We start from the raw sequence: 16,937 nt of genomic DNA on the forward strand, positions 1-16,937 counted from the left end.
TATCTATCTATCTATCATCTATCATCTCTCTCTCATCTATATATCTAATTTAATGACCCCATAATCCCTTGCAGGGTGGAGTCTGGGCAACAATAGAGCTAGCAGTGTTTACTGGCTGGATGCCCTTCCTGTCACCAATGCAGAGCTTTGTTTAGCAGATACATACTCAAGATATTTCTTCCCAGAGAGAGAAATATCTGCCTCTACCTATGATTGAACTCATAGCCTTCTGATTGTGAGGCGAGAACTCCACCTCTAGGCCACAGCATCTCTGTCTCTGCCTGTCTGTCTTTCTCTGTTTCTCTCTGTCTCTTTCTCTCTCCTTCCCCCCCTCCCCTCATTCTCTGTCCTCTCATTCTCTCTCCCCCTCTCCTCTCTCTTTTCTCTCTCTTCTCTCCTTTCATTCTCTCTCTCTCTCTCTCTCTCTCTCTCTCTCTCCTTTCATTCTCTCCTCTCTCTCTCTCCTCATACATACATATGAACAACTTTAAGCCATGAGGAAATGGATAAAAATGTTGAGCTTTACGCCTCTGGAAATACCTGGGGATGTCGGTTATCTTTCCGCTGCCTCTTTTTCTCCTTTTTAAATCTCCAAATCTGGTTTATGGCTCTGGAATTTCATAGTGGCTGCCCAGTCAAATATTAACCAGTTATTACCTTGGTAACCCTCCCCCCCCCTAAATTCTCTATGGGGTTCAGGTCAGGTGAGTTTGCTGGCCAATCAAGCACAGTAATCCCACGGTCATTGAACCAGGTTTTGGTGCTTTTGGCAGTGTGGGCCTGCTGGAAAATGAAGTCAGCATCCCCATAAAGCTCGTCTGCGGAAGGAAGCATGAAGTGCTCCAAAATCTCCTGGTAGACGGCTGCGTTGACCCTGGTCTTAATGAAGCACAGTGGTCCAAAGTCACGTTGCTCAGTGGTCCAAAATCCTCTTTTCTGATGAGAGCATCTTTTGCATCTCATTTGGAAACCAAGGACCCAGAGTATGGAGGAAGAATGGAGAGGCCAATCAAGCACAGTCATCCCACGGTCATTGAACCAGTTTGTGGTGCTTTTGGCAAAAGTTGCTCTCATCAGAAAAGAGGACTTTGGACCTCTTTTCAGAGCTTATACTTTTGCTTATATGCTTATACTTTTCAGAGGTCCGATATTGTTCTATGAACAATCCTTGTTTTATTGATTGCATGTAATATTCTAATTTTCTGAGATGGTGGATTTGGGGTTTTCATGAGCTGTAAGCCATAATCATCACAATTATGACAAATCACGGTTAGAACTATCTTGCTTTGCATGTAATGAGTCTTATCTCATATATTAGTTTCACCTTTTAAGTTTTTCGAGTTTCACCTGTATTTTGGGCTCAATTGTCGTCGTAAGTTGAGGACTACCTGTATTAATAGGAAGGGTCTGTTCTGGGAGTGGGAATTGCCTAGATTCCTGCTACCCAAAGGTAATTTACGTTATTCAGTAGAACTCAGAATATAAGTACAGAAATAATATAAAACATTAACATTTTTCTTAAATCTTTTAGATTCTGAAAGACTGGTATTTCCTTATGGAAAAAAATAATATTTTTTTTGCCAGTAGAAAAAAAAGAACCATACTAATTAATTTTTTAAAAGTTGAGCATTAAATAGTCTTATTTATTGTCATCCATCAGAGGGCACTAAGGAGCTAACAACTTAAACATCATAAATATACAGATCAACTGTACTGTTTTAAGTTCAAATTAAAATAACACTAAAAAGCAGTAAGCAAAATCACACATTTTTTGTTTGTTTTTGAGAGAGATGGCAGATTAGTAAACTAATAGTTCTTTATTTTTCTCCCTAATGTTCTGGTTAAGATTTAGTTTGAATTTAGCTGAATTAAAAGAGACTTAAATGCTCCAGAAAAAAACCAGGACTGCCATATAGTCAAATTTATGAAACTGGCATAATCAATATGAATTAGAGATGGTGGTAATGCTGAATTTATTTCTTCCGTAATAATGATACTTAATTGTACTTATAAGTATCCTTCCCCCCAAAGGGAGATTGATATACTGCATAATAAAACAAGTATATAAACGTTACCTATCTATTGTCTAGCAGAATAGCCCTCCAATTAAATTCATGAAGCTTACTCGTCTATACAGTGGATTTAAAAAAAAAGAGGCAGAAAGAAAGGAAGGAATATTTCACTTGCAAATAAAACGTTATCAGGCTTCGCCAGGCCAAAGACAAACCATTTCAGATTGAAGGTGTGCATAAATTGATGTCAATCTTATACTCCAGATTCTGAATGGATTGACATCCATTGATAGATAGACAGAACTGTGCGCAAGTAAGGTTGGTTATTTGCAAATAGTCCATAATTTACTTATCTATTGTAGGGACTTTAAAGCAATCTCCTGCCACCGGATTGTAGTTTATATAATCTTGGTCTCTTGCAGCCAGATCCAGGAAAAAACCGTTCACTCCTGCGCAAATGAATTGCTCTCACCCCAGGCCGCCTGACTAATTTCTGAGTACATTTTTATATAGTCCATTTCTGAATACACCTAAAGCATTACAACTCGACCTGTAAGCGGTGGAAAAGATGCCTTAATTATCTTACCACAAATTATTAGCTCTCGGCAAAAATGATTACAGTCTAATGTCACCGTTGCCTCTTAAATCCCGCTTTGTAAGAAATTCATTCTGGCAAGACCAATCTGTGGTTACTGGGTATTGTTATGGCTGTCGGCTGCCGGCTCCTCCAACAGCCGAATCAGATGAGGCGTGAGAGTTAGGGTCAGCATCAAGGCAACCTGAGAGCTCCAAGGGGGAAGAGGGAATGGAGCTAGCAGAGAGAGAGAGAGAGAGAGAGGTGGAGCCTCGGCCGTCCATCAGCATTCAGATGGAGAGTCAACAGCCGCCAGATCTGGAGGTGGCTGATGAGGAAGAGGAGGAACAGCTGAGCCCAGTGCCTGACGCACGGATGCGCAGAAGGCAGCGGAGAGGAGAGCAGTGGAAATCTATGGGCCGGTCCTTGGGAAGGAAGAGCTCCCCTGCTAACGAAGCCCCACCCTAGTTCTGGGGATCAAAGGCAGAGGGCGGAAATGAATAGATGTGACAGACAACTATTCATCTCCCTGCTGGACAGACTTGATAGCTTGCGGTGAGAGAGAAACTATTTGCCGCAGCTGCCGGCACTTCTAATAAAGGAATTTTTGAATTCATTTCAGAGGGTTTGTTGTGTTTGGGTATGTGCGTAATTTTGAATTTATTTATTTATTTTGTCATGTTTTTTTTTATTTATTATTATTATGATGATGATGATGATGATGATGATGATGATGATGATGATGATGATGATGATGTGGTGTATATTGGAGGTGGAGACCCTTTGAGATCTGTATGCAATGAAACTTCATTTTAATGGATGCCCATTCGTGGACATTCAAAGGGACAATAAAGTTTTTCTAAAATCTTAAGGGCAAAGCGCACCGAAGAAAGAAGTGACCTACGACCGTTTTTCACGCTTACGAACTTTGTAGCATCCCCACGATCACATAATCAAAATTCAGACGCTTGGCCACTGACTCACACTTATGACCATTGCTACGTCACGTGATCACAATCGGTGGGCACAGTATTTTTTCCCAGGGGGTAAGTCATCTGTCGACCAAGTTTGGTTGAAATTGCTCAAGGCGTTCCAGAGTTATGCTGGAACTCACACATGGACACAGAGAGAGAGAGACAGGCAGACAGACAGACAAACACGCATATATATAGATATAGATAGATTTAGGGTATAACACAAATATTTACTTTAAAGCTGGGCGTGCCAACTGGGTGGGCATGGCCAGCTTGCCACACTACCCAAACTGCTGGCATGTTTCCTCTTCGCATTGGGTACACCAGGCTGAAGCCATGCCCCTTACATTTTATGGGACGGGCCCATGGGCTGGATTCAACCAGATCGCAGGCTGGATACGGCCTGCGGGCCTTGCGTTTGACACCCCTGCTTTAAAGCAAGGGAGTCTTACCCTGGCAACTTTAGGATCTGTGGACTTCAACTCCCAGAATTCCCCAGCTAGTAGAGCTGGGGGTTGTCTACCTCTACTCAAGAAAAAATAAATGCTAATTTTTGTAACTCCTCAACGATTGATATCATCCTGTAACTCAGGCAAATAAATCGAGAGTCACATTTTTGGCTTACTTTTTTTTTAAAAAAGTATAGTTTGAATTGAGAGATTTAATTTGAGAACAATGTTTCTGAAAACAAGTGATTGTAATCCACTTATTGATACGTTAGCTTCAAAACATTATATTACATTCACCTTAGTTGAATATACTCACGGAAATTCAATATTTTAGAGCAGGAAGAGAATTATACAAATTTTGATGCTGGAGTACATCCGGAATCTTAATGGCTGGTAATTTTTGCTGCTGGCTTAACCATGTTTGAAAATGCAATTACGTTATAGGTGGAAATAATTTTAACAATATAGGGTGGGTTGCGGGTTGTTGTTGGGTTTTTTTTTTTTTTTTACTTTGACTGAAAAACAGCCGGAAAACGTTTGTTTATAATTCATTCCTTTTCAAATATAGATTCTTCTCAGCATACTAAATCTCCCCAAATTTATTTTATGTGCAAAGATTCAGGGTGCAAAAGGAAAGGTACTTTTCTATCCTTACGTGCTATTTCCCCCCCCCCTCCCAAAAAAGGATGTTCTCAGATAAGACGTGCTTATTTGTGGTTTATGTCTATAGCTTATCTCTGATTCATGATGTTGTGGAATATATAACATATTTTTGTCAAAGCAAATCCGCTCGGCAGCCGAGTACAAAGTGACACGTGTCGTTCGACGAGCTAAATTGTAAAGTTGCATTACCGGTCTTGGTTGCCATGGCAACGAATAGTACGTCTACCGTCCTCCTGAACGCAGTTATGTTTATATGTGTGTACATTTGTGTGTGTGTGGGTTTGTATTTGTCCAAAGGTTGCTGCTAGGGCAGATAATACAGCTGTTTCCCGTCCCCCCCATCGTCATTAAAATTGCAAATAAACTATAAACACTGTTGTTTTGATTGCTAGTTCTTAGATCTTCCCCAATGATAGGGACAAGCACTGATTTTGTAAGGATTAAAGTTTATTTTCACACTTATGACTTACCTAGTGCGATAAGCTCTATCTATCTAGCTATCTATCATCTATCTTATCTATCCTATCTATCTATCTATCTATCTATCTATCATCTATCATCTATCTATCTAACATCTATCTATCATCTATCTATCTAGCTATCTATCATCTATCTTATCTATCCTATCTATCTATCTATCTATCTATCTATCTATCTATCTATCTATCTATCTATCTATCTATCTATCATCTATCTATCTAACATCTATCATCTAGCTAGCTAGCTAGCAATCATCTATCTTATCTATCTATCTATCTATCTATCTATCTATCTATCTATCTATCTATCTATCTATCTATCATCTGCAGATTTATACCAATAAAATATTTTAGGGTTGGCAGCGTAGCGGTAAAAATATGAACACAGACAGGGAAATCTCCTTTTGAAAAACAATGTCCCAATGTTCATTTCAGTTTAACCTGGAAACTGTTTACTTATATCTAAGATTTGGCTACTGTTAAAATTAGGGTTTTGAGCTCTTGAATTACTAGTGTTTGTTTTCATTTTATGGACATCTTAGCTAAGGTAAAATTTGGTTTTAATATCATTAAATCTGACAGTTTTGAAAGGGCTGTAAGGTTAGAGTTTCATGAAAATATCACTTGTTCTAATTCAAGTTTATTTATTTACTTACTTTAAACAGTTGCCCTTCTTTCAGTGTCTTTAGCATTCTATCATCCATCCATCCATCCATCTATCATCTATCTATCTATCTATCATCTATCTATATCTATCTATCTATCTATCTATCTATCTATCTATCTATCTATCTATCTATCTATCTATCTATCTATCTATTGCTCTGTGTGTGTGTGTGTGTATGTGTTCCAGCATAACTCTGAAACAGCAATTTCAACCAAACTTGGTACACAGTTGACTTTCTCTCTGGAAACAAATACTGTGGGAGTAAGACACCCCTAACACCCCCCGGGGTGTGTGTTCTGTTAGGATACAGCTTGTTGTGCCTTCAAATGGCTTCTACTGTACTGCCGTAAAATGGCTTCTACTGTACAGCACAGTGGAGTTGCCATGGTAACGGCTTCACAGTACTCCACAAGGGGGGGCTTCCTCTGGTAAGAGGGAAAATCCAACATTAGAAATTGCGTTTGGTCCGGACATTTTCCCCCTATAAATAAATACCCAAGCAACGCCGGATTATCAGCTAGTAAAGCAAATAAAAATGCAAAAAGCAAACCAAAAATAAAAACACATAGCAACTGGGCACAATATCCTGACTTTATTATTAAGGAAGCTAACATACTAAATGCTCCTTCCTCTTCCTGATTTTCCTACAACAACAACCCTGTGAGGTGGGTTGGGCTGAGGGAGAACGACTGGTCCAGAATCACCCAGCTATCTTTCATGCCTAAAGCGAGATTAGAACTCTCCGTGATTGGCTCAGAGTCATCCAACTGGTTTTCATGCCTAAAACGGGATTATAATTATCCGTCTCCTGGTGATTGGTTCAGAGTCGTCCAACTGGCTTTCATGTCTAAGGCGGGATTAGAGCTCTCCGTCTCTTAGTGATTGGCTCAGAGTCGTCCAACTGGCTTTCATGCCTTAGGCGGGATTAAAACTCTCTTGTCTCCTGTGATTGGCTCAGAGTCACCCAGCTGGCTTTGATGGCTAAGGCAGGACTCGAACTCAGAGTCTCCTGCTTCCTAGCCTGGTGCCTTGACCACTAGACCAAACTTGGCTCTGTTATAAATATTATAACACTGACAGTTATCTACATATTGTGGTGATAGGATGCATCCTGTGTACTTAATGTCGCCTAACTAGCTCAATACTTGATGGTGCTTGGACAGGTGTCAGTCACAAACATTTTTAATTTTGTCCATTGAGTGAGGAACTAAGAGTTCCCTGTTTTTCTTTCTTTCTTCTTCTCCAGCAGCTTAGCATACTCAACATGGGTTTTTCATCATCGAAAGGAGATTAAAATTGTATACGATTCAAAACATGAAATGTTTTGCCGTCTCTGGCAAGAAATGAATATTTAGAGCTGTGCTCGTCAGGTTGAAATGAACAGGCAGGGAATTTTAATGCTTTTCTGAAGTGCAGGTAGTCCTCGACTTAACGACCGCAATCGAGCCCAACATTTCTGTTGTGAAGCGAGACGTCCGTTGAGTGAGTTTTGCCCCATTTTACGTCCTTTCCTTGCCACCGTTGTTCAGTGAATCACTGCAGTTGATGTTAGTAACAAGGTTGTTAAGTGAATCTGACTTCCCCGTTGACTTTGCTCGTCAGACGGTCGCAAAAGGGGATCACATGATCTTGGGACATAGCAACGGTCATAAATATGAACCCAGTTGCCAAGCTGATTCTGATCCCATGATGCTGGGGATGTTGCAAAGGTCGTAACTGTGAAAAACAGTCATAAGTCACATTTTCCAGTGCCGTTGCAACTTCAAACGGTCACTAAATGAACTGTCGTAAGTCGAGGACTGCTTGTGTTATTGTTTCAACATGCCTTCCCAACTTCCTGCGATCATGCCAAGGTTCTTAGGTTATTTTGCGTTCCTGTGATTTAAAATTTTGAATTTTAAGTTTAATTTCAGTTTTTATGGATTAAACAATTGATCATGATTTGAACGATCACGGTTTATCTCTTGCAGGCATTGCTTCGATGACGGTCCCTGTCTACATTGCAGAAGTGGCCCCACCTCACCTGAGAGGCCGTTTAGTGACCATCAATACACTTTTCATCACAGGTGGGCAGTTCTTTGCCAGTGTCATAGACGGCGCCTTCAGCTACCTTCCCAAGGGAGGATGGAGGTTGGTATGAATTTTTTTTTTTTGAATTTTAAAATGAAATTACAACCCTTTTTTTCATTGTCGATAGAGCCAAGTCACACTCCCAAAATAAATTTTGTTTTATGTTGTGGCCTGCCAACGGAGCTAGTAGCAGATTCGGACAGTGAGGAGTTTGGGGAGGGACCTGGGCCAGTCCTGGAGTTGGGGAAGGCTTGGGTGAGGGCTCTGTGACGGAGGCAGAGAGGGGGCCAGAGCCGTATGCCAGTTATCAGCTGCCTTCAGAGTCAGACATCAGTGAGGCAGAAGAACAGCTGGAGCCTGTTCCCAGTGTGCGCATGCACAGAGTTGCCAGACGAAGGGAAGGAGCTAAAGAACAGAGGTCGACTTGGGAGTGAGGCCACAGGTGGACGATGAATGGCCCCTCCCAGAGGAAATAAAAGAGGAGCGAAAGGGGAGTGGAGTTTGCAGGAGACCATTAGTTCGTTTAATTGGTTCGTGGCTCTCCGAGACTCCTTGCCAAGTTTTGGAGAGATCGGCCTGGCAGCTCTCCAAGCCAGAGAAGGTCTGTGACTGTAAATCCTCCCTCGAAAGACTTTGCTGGAGGTGAATGAGCAGAATTCACAATAAATTAACAAAAGGGGGTTTTGTGGGGACAAGGAGTTCGCTTCCTGCTCTTGGGAAGCTTAGGTCAGAACAGTTTACAGCACCTATATGTCGTAAAATGGTGCAAAATTCACTTAACAAGCGTCTCGCTTAACCACAGAGGTTTTGGGCTCAGTTGTGGTCGCAAGTCGAGAACTACCCATAGGGATTCCCTTGAAAAAATATCCAAAACTGTAAACTCTCGCTGTTCTTCTAGGACAGGGGTGTCAAACTCAATTTCATTGCGGGCCACATCAGGGCTGTGGTTGACCTCGGGAGGGGGAGGGCGACCGGTTGCGTGTGGCTGACTGGGCGGGCGTGGCCAGCTTGATGCCACTCCCCAAACTGCTGGCATGTTTCTTCTTTGCACTGGGTAGACTGGGACTGATCCGCAAGCAGGATCCGACCACATTGTGGGCTGGATTCAGCCCACAAGTCTTGTGTTTGACACCCCTGTTCTAGGAAGAGAATGTTAATAAGCCGATATGAAAAAAAAACATCTGTAATTTTCTCTCTCTCCCCGTAGGTATATGCTGGGTCTCTCCGCAGTTCCAGCTGTCATACAATTCGTTGGTTTCCTTTTTCTTCCCGAAAGTCCCCGCTGGCTTATTCAGAAAGGACAGACTCAAAAAGCTCGACGAATTCTCTCACGGATGCGGGGAAATCAAACAATAGACGACGAATACGACAGCATCAAGAATAACATTGACGAGGAAGAAAAGGAAATTGGGACAGGTAGGCTGAATTTTTTTTGTCCTTCGCATATAGTTTGTCGCAGGACGTGACTTGTACATCAGAATTTTAATAAGTTGCTTTAGCGTGCATTTAAGTGGAATGGCACCTGCTTAACATGCCTTACAAAAGGTTTTTTTTTTTCAATGTCTGTGGAGATTCTCAGTCATCCAGATCACAAATGTTTAAATGTAGTATGCCGCTTGGACTGACCCATGCAAGAATTGGGCGGCTGCATAAATTTGATTAATAAATAACATATAAATTATGATCCCTATTTTTTGCAAATTATCCCGCTCATCCTGACTTGTTTTATTTGAAGTTATTGTTGGATCAGTCTGATTTTATTCCTTGACCACCGTTAAATACTGTTCTTGGTTTGTACAGTATAGTAAAGATAAATGTTCCCCTCACACATATGTGCAAGTCGTTCCCAACTCTAGGGGGCGGTGCTCATCTCCGTTTCAAAGCCGAAGAGACAGTGCTGTCCAAAGATGTCTCCGTGGTCATGTGACCGGCTTGACTAAATGCCGAAAGCGCATGGAACACTGTTACCTTCCCACCAAAGCTGGTTCCTATTTTTCTACTTGCATTTTTACCTGCTTTCGAACTGCTAGATTGGCAGAAGCTGGGACAAGTCACAGGAGCTCACTCCGTTACACGGCGCTAGGGATTCGAACCGCCAAACTACGGACCTTTCTGATCGACAAGCTTAGCGTCTTAGCCACTGAGCCACCGCGTCCCCTATACGCCATGATATTTCCTCTCATTCTTTTACAGCAATTAAAGTAATTATATTAATTTAAGTTAAAACACATAAAGAACTATTGTGGGAAGTAGATTATGTCTAGTTTAATGAACAGAAGGGCTAGGGGAGACATGATAGCAGTGTTCCAATAGTTGAGCAGCTGCCACAAAGAAGAGCGGGTCAAACTATTCTCCAAAGCATCTGAGGGCAGGACAAGAAGCAATGGGTAGACACTAACCAAGGAGAGAAGCAGCTTGGAATTAAGGAGAAACTTCCTAATGGTGAGAGCAATCACTAATGGAACAGCTGGCCTTCAGAAGTTGCGGATTCTTAGTCATTCATTAGTCATTTTTCCAATACTGTGCATAGGTTATGCGCGCTGCAGTTAGTATATGTTTAATTAGATAAAGTGTATCTTTCTTAAACCCCTCCGGTATTATGCCTAGGAGAAAAGTTTCTGGTTTAAACATAATTTGTTCTCCCACCATTTGTTCTAACCATGATTGGATCATTTCCCAATATTTTTTTGCCTCATTGCACACCCACCAAACAGAACACACATTTTGAGGGGGGTCTTACCCTCACAGTATTTGTTTCTAGAGAGTAAGTCATCTGTGTACCAAGATTGGTTGAAATTGCACGAGGCGTTCCAGAGTTATGCTGGAACACACACACACACACACATACATATGTACGTATGTATGCATGTATGTATGTATATATGTATATATACACACATACACATATATATGGATTCACTGTATTTCCATATTCTTGCAAATTATACTTCAGTTTTTAGCATCCACGTTCACCTATAATAATCAAACATTGTTCTTGCTTGCAGAGTTTTTTTCCTCTATTACGCCAGGTATATAAGACAGCTTAAGAAGTGCATAAATCTTACAACAGCTGCAGACTTGACAGTACACAGATGAGGAATAAGGTCTGAGTAGCAACAGAGTATTCTTTAGGAATTCAAAATTCTCAAGCTCTGTCTGCTTTTGCTTGCAATTTATGTCTACCCGGGAAACATTAAATTACCAGCGACATAAATCTGTGTGATAGCATTTGCCTCTTTGCAATTCGCCTTGGAAAAACTTCTGTCACAAAGATGTAGCTTCTCAATTAGAGGCCGTTTTTGGAGATCAGTTATTCGTGAATAATTGGGTCATGTTCATATATGTCTGCGGAGATTCTCAATCATCCAGGATGTGTTTTTCAAAAGGTTAACTGGCTTTCCTTTGCTTCTCCTTGAAGACGTTTCCCTTCTGACCCAAGAAGCTTCTTCAGTTTTGTCAGAAGTCAGAACTGAAGAAGCTTCTTGGATCAGAAATGAAACGTCTTCAAGGAAAAGGAAAGCCAAGCCAGTTTTCCTTTTGGGAAATATATATATATATGTATGTATGTATGTATGTATGGTATGTGTGTGTGTGTGTGTGTGTACATACACACACACACACACACACACACACACATATATATATATATATATATATATATGTGTGTGTGTGTGTGTGTGTTGTAATTGTACTGATAAATAAATAAAGGGAGACTATATATATAATGTATTTGTGTTACAAGACTATATATATAATGTATCTATATATATAATGTATTTGTGTTACAACCCCTGGTATGCCCAAATATGGGAGGGAGCTCACTACTCCCCCTTTCTGTCCTTCGGCTCATTACAGAAAACCATCCAGGCAGAAAACCATATTTTTATTTTTAATGTTGCCTTTTTTTATATTTGTGTTGTATTTGTGCTGATAAATAAATAAAGGGAGACTACTATAGACTGTGGCTTAGTGGCTAAGACTCCTGCCTAATATGCAATACAGCCCAGGTTCAAATCCCAGTAAGGGTATGGCTAGCTGATGAGAGCTAAATAGCTTGAAATAGATCTATACTAGTCTCCCTTTATTTATTTATCAGCACAAATACAACACAAATATCTATCTATATCTATCTATCTATCATCTATCTATCTATCTATCTATCTATCTATCTATCTATCTATCTATCTATCTAATCTTGATATATATATAATCTTTTGAGTTCATATATTCGCACTTTTTTCACCGGGGCAAATAAGGACTTTAATGTGTTAGCAAAGCAAATTCAATTGGCAACAATAATACATCATGACACAGATTCCTGTGTAGAATAGTATTTATTCACATTTTGTTTCGAAAGGGCCATGGCTTCCTCTTATTTATCTTTCGTTGCTATGACAACAGGATTCTGTTTTCCCCACGGGCCTTAACATGCGTAACGTTTGCAAAAGGAAAAGGAGGAAGAAAATATTGATACCTAAGTAGAAAGAGGACAGCTAATTAAAATAGCAAAAATGACTATTTCTCCCCCCCCCCCAGCCCCCAGGCATATCTCTGCTTCAAAGGTTTAAAAAAAAGGCCTAATTTGTAATGTACCATAAGCAGACATTTTGAACTTTCGTTAGATGAAGAAATTTGGTAATGAGCTAAAATATGGCAATATAACGCTGGCAAATTTTAAAACACATAATTATATCGTAGATAAATTTCCTGACAAGGGAGAGCAATTCATTAACTTGCCTTCAAAAATTGTGGATGCATCACAGGAGGTTTTTAAGTAGAGACTGGACAGCCAATTGTTTGAAATGGCATAGGGTTTCCTGCCTAAGCAGGGGGTTGGACTAGAAGACCTCCAGGGTCCCTTCCAACTCTGTTGTTCTACATTCTATACTTTATATATCAAACCATGAAGGTTTAGGAGTTGGAAACTGAAGCTTTATCAAATGATGTCTTGGATTGACTTGTGAATGCAGCAGGAATTATCAGAATTTGCTGGTTTTTATGCAAAACACAGTATCGTTCTGTTGAGTTAACATAAGAGCTTCGGAAATCAAATCATCAAATGTTGCATTTGTGACTAAGGAACTAAGGAGAAATTTCCTGACAGTGAGAACAATTAATGACTTTCCTCCAGAAATTTTGGGTTCTAGAACACAGGAGGTTTTTTAAGAAGAGCTGGACCACCAGTGACCAACTGGCGGTCCATGAGAAAATTTTGGTGGTCTGCAGAAAAATTATTTGCATTTTTATATTGCACGAAATCAGGGGTCCTCAAATTATGGCCCCTGGGCCGGATATGTGCAAAATGTTTGTGTTATTGCAGAGAGTCTCCCCCTTTGGGGTCTTTTTGTGCCGGTCGGAGGGGGGCAGAAATTCCAACTTGGGGTCTGCTTTGGTCTCCTGGTGAGGGGCTTTGGGTGAAGGTTGGAGGGAAGCGCCACTGGTGGCGAAGAACCGGAGGGCCTCGTTCCAGTGGGCCTGAACTGGCTGACCATCTCAGCCCGCTGAGCCTCCAGGCGCCGGTACCTGGCCTTGCACTCCCGCAGGTCTTCCCTCTGCTTGGAAAGCCTATGCTCCTAGTCCTCAGTGAGGTGCTTCTGCTGAGCCTCCTTCTCGGCCAGATCCAATTTGAACTGAGCTTTTTTTGCCAACGTTTTCTCCTGGTGGCTGCTTAGCTCCAACAACTGCTTCCTCTTGGGGCCCTAAGGAGCCCAGGCGGGCGAGGAGTGGCTGGGAGGGGTGAGTAGAAGCTGGCGAGGTGCCCCTCGATGTGAGTGACATCGAGTTGGCCACGCCCACTCACTCACCTTCCCATGCCCAAGAGGCGAACCTATGACATACATGCCCGAAGTGGCACGCCAACAAGGCCTCTGCACGCATGCCAGCCATCGCCCCACTCCAGCTCCACTGCATATGCACCCCCGGCTGCCCAGCTGGTCTTCGTGTCTTTGCCGTGCATGTGCAGGGGGTTACACTAGAACAGTGGTGGGCAACCTTTTTTTTCAACTGAGCCAAATCTCGCCAAAACCACGATTGAAATTTATTTTGAGAGCCACATTTTTAAAACCGAAAATACATAGGATGGTACACTGTTTTTAGTTTCAATAAACTCTGGCATTGAAGCATGCAAGTCTTAAAGCTGTCAAATTGCAAGACCCTCGCACCCCCAACCCTTTAGAAAAAAAAACCCAGGGTCTTCAAACCTGACAGCTTGAAGACTTGTGGACTTCAACTCCCAGAATTCTGAGAATTGAAGTCCACCAAGGGCATCAATCATATTAGCCCAGGGATCTGCAAAATTGGCTCTTAAGACTGGTGGACTTCAACTCCCAGAATTCTGAGAATTGAAGTCCACCAGTCTTAAAACAACCAATTGTTACCTCTTAAAACTCCCCCATTGGTGGAGCCCCAAGAAGCGAGGAGGGAGAAAAAGAGACGGAGGCCAAGGAGCTTCCCCCCCGCCCCCTCCCAGCAAAAATCTAACCGGGGAGCCGGGCGGGCAGTAGCAAATTAGCTGATCACGCACGCGGCGTGATTGGCTAATTTGCTACTGCCCGCCCGGCTCCCCGGTTAGATTTTTGCTGGGAGGGGGCGGGGGGGAAGCTCCTTGGCCTCCGTCTCTTTTTCTCCCTCCTCGCTTCTCGTCCCCGCCTGACTTCAGGATCCTCCCTAATCATTGTGGGTTGAAAAGAAAAAAGGGAAAGGGGCGCTTGTTTTGAAGTGCCCGAGAGGAGGGAGGGGAGCGGCGCCCGGCACACAGAAGAGCCACATTAAAATGTGTAAAGAGCCGCGTGTGGCTCGCGAGCCGCGGCTTGCCAACCACTGGACTAGAACAGTGTTTTTCAACCTTGGCAACTTGAAGATGTCTGGACTTCAACTCCCAGAATTCCCCAGCCAGCATTCGCTGGCTGGGGAATTCTGGGAGTTGAAGTCCAGACATCTTCAAGTTGCCAAGGTTGAAAAACACTGGACTAGAAGACCTCCAAGTTCCCTTCCATCTCGGTTATTCTTGTATTGTGCTGCTCCCTGACTCCTGCTGATTTACTGGTTCTTCTGAAAAATATGCAGCATTTTTAAAACCGATCCAACCAAAATGCATAGAATAATGAGGCAACACAAGACGGGAGTCCACAGAGTGCTGTTTTTAAGTGTGTGTCCCTGTGTTTTGTGTGAAACTTGGAACAAAGCCAGTGTGTTTTGCGGTAGGGTTCAAGGCTGGTCTCTCTGAACATCTGAGTGTTTTGTTTCAAAACGCTTTCCTGAGATTGGAGCAATTTTCACGGCTCAAAAATAGATTTGTTTCCTTTGACAATCCCTTTGTCCTGTCTTCTCCTCCGTTCCTTCCCTCCCTCCCTCCCTCCCTCTCCTGCCTTCCCTCTTTCCTATCTGCTAAAGGAAGGAAGGTGGCTTTCGTATCCCTGAATTGCTTGCAGAAGCTTTTTAAAAACATAAGTTTTGAAAGCAGCAGACTGCCCACCCTGATCTAATGCAGTTGGTCCTTGGCTTATAAACAGGGGTGGGCTTCAAACATTTTAGCAAGGTGTTCTCTGCCCGGTTGCTGGGTGCGCGTGGCCTAGTCGGCCTCCTGCACCACGGCGGGGGAGGCGTTTTTGCCCTTCCCAGGCTCCGGAGGCTTTCCTCGAGTCTCTGGGAGGGCAAAAATGGCCTCCCCAGGTTCCGGAGGCTTTCTGGAGGCTGGAAAGAAACCGGCTTCTGGATTTCCCAAACTTCCGGTAGGCCCATTTTTCTCCCTCCCCAAGTCTCCGTGGCCCCTGGGGGCCTTGTGGGGACTCCTGGGAGGGGCGGGGTGGGCAGGGCTAGGGATTTCTCTCGAACTCCTGCAAACCTCCAGAAGTCAACCCTTGCTTATAACAGTTTGTTTAGTGGCTGTTTGAAGTTATAGCGGTACTAAAAAAATTGACGGACGACCATTTCTCACACTTACGACCATTGCAGCATCCTCCATGGTCATGGGATCAAAACTCAGACGCTTGGCAAGGGACTCGGGACGGTTGCGGTGTCCCGAGGTCACGCAATCCCCTTTCGCGACCTTTTGAGGAGCAAAGTCCATGGGGGAAGCCGGATTCACTTAACAACCGTGTTGCTAACTGAACGACTGCGGTGATTCACGCAGCAAATGTGACAAGGAAGGTCGTAAAATGGGGCAAAACTCATTTAATAACTAGCCTGCTTAGCGCGTGTAAATTTTGGGCTTCATTGGGGTCAGTTCTCTCATGAAAATGTAGAATTTGGATCTAGACTTTAAAATGAGATATTTTTTTTAAAAAATTCTTTTTTCCAGCAAAAAGCATATAAATTATGTGAGCTGCTGAATTACAAGTCACAAATACGAGACAGTTGACCAGTCATACAAATTTTAATCCCATGGGCATGGGGGTGCTATAATGGTCGTAAGTGTGAAAAATGGTTTGGTGTGGCCTATCGGCCGCTGGCCCCTCCAGCAGCCGAATCAGAGGAGGAGGAAGCGGCGTGGGAGTCAGGGTCAGCATCAGGGCAACCTGGGAGCTCCGAGGGAGAAGAGGGAATGGAGCTGGCAGAGAGAGGGGGCGGAGCCTGGGCTGTCCGTCAGCCCTCAGATGGAGAGTCAATAACCTCCAGGTCTGGAGGTGGCTGATGAGGAAGAGGAGGAACAGCTGGGTCCAGTGCCTGACACGCAGATGCGCAGAAGGCAGAGGAGAGGAGAACAGTGGAAATCTATGGGCCGGTCCTTGGGATGGAAGAGCCATTGCTGCTAGCAAAGCCCCACCCAAGCTCTGGGGATAAAAGGCAGGGGGTGGAGATGAATAGATGTGGCTGACAACGACTCATCTTCCTGCCGGACAGACTTGTTAGCCTGTCTTGAGAGAGAAATTCCTAATAAAGGAATCATTGATTTAAATACAGAGGGTTTGTCGTGTTTGAGGAGCTGGGTCAGAACGCACTTATTTTTCTGTGCCATTGTAACTTTGGTCACTAAACAAATGGTTTATAAGTTGAGAACTCCCGTGTTTTCCCGAAAATAAGACATGGTCTTATTTTCTTTTGACTCCCA

General features: G+C 42.9%; 1 protein-coding gene across 1 annotated transcript in view; it reads left to right on the forward strand.

Moving 5' to 3' along the window:
• The window catches only part of SLC2A13 (solute carrier family 2 member 13), an 82,414-nt gene that overhangs the window by 9,134 nt on the left and 56,343 nt on the right, over positions 1-16,937 (forward strand). The window contains exons 2-3 of the mRNA XM_081957547.1: positions 7,789-7,948; positions 9,096-9,304. Coding sequence (XP_081813673.1) covers positions 7,789-7,948; positions 9,096-9,304 — 369 coding nt within the window. The remainder of the gene's footprint in view (positions 1-7,788; positions 7,949-9,095; positions 9,305-16,937) is intronic.

This window comes from Natrix helvetica, assembly GCF_964273705.1.
Source record: "Natrix helvetica genome assembly, chromosome: 6".
NCBI lineage: Eukaryota > Metazoa > Chordata > Lepidosauria > Squamata > Natricidae > Natrix > Natrix helvetica.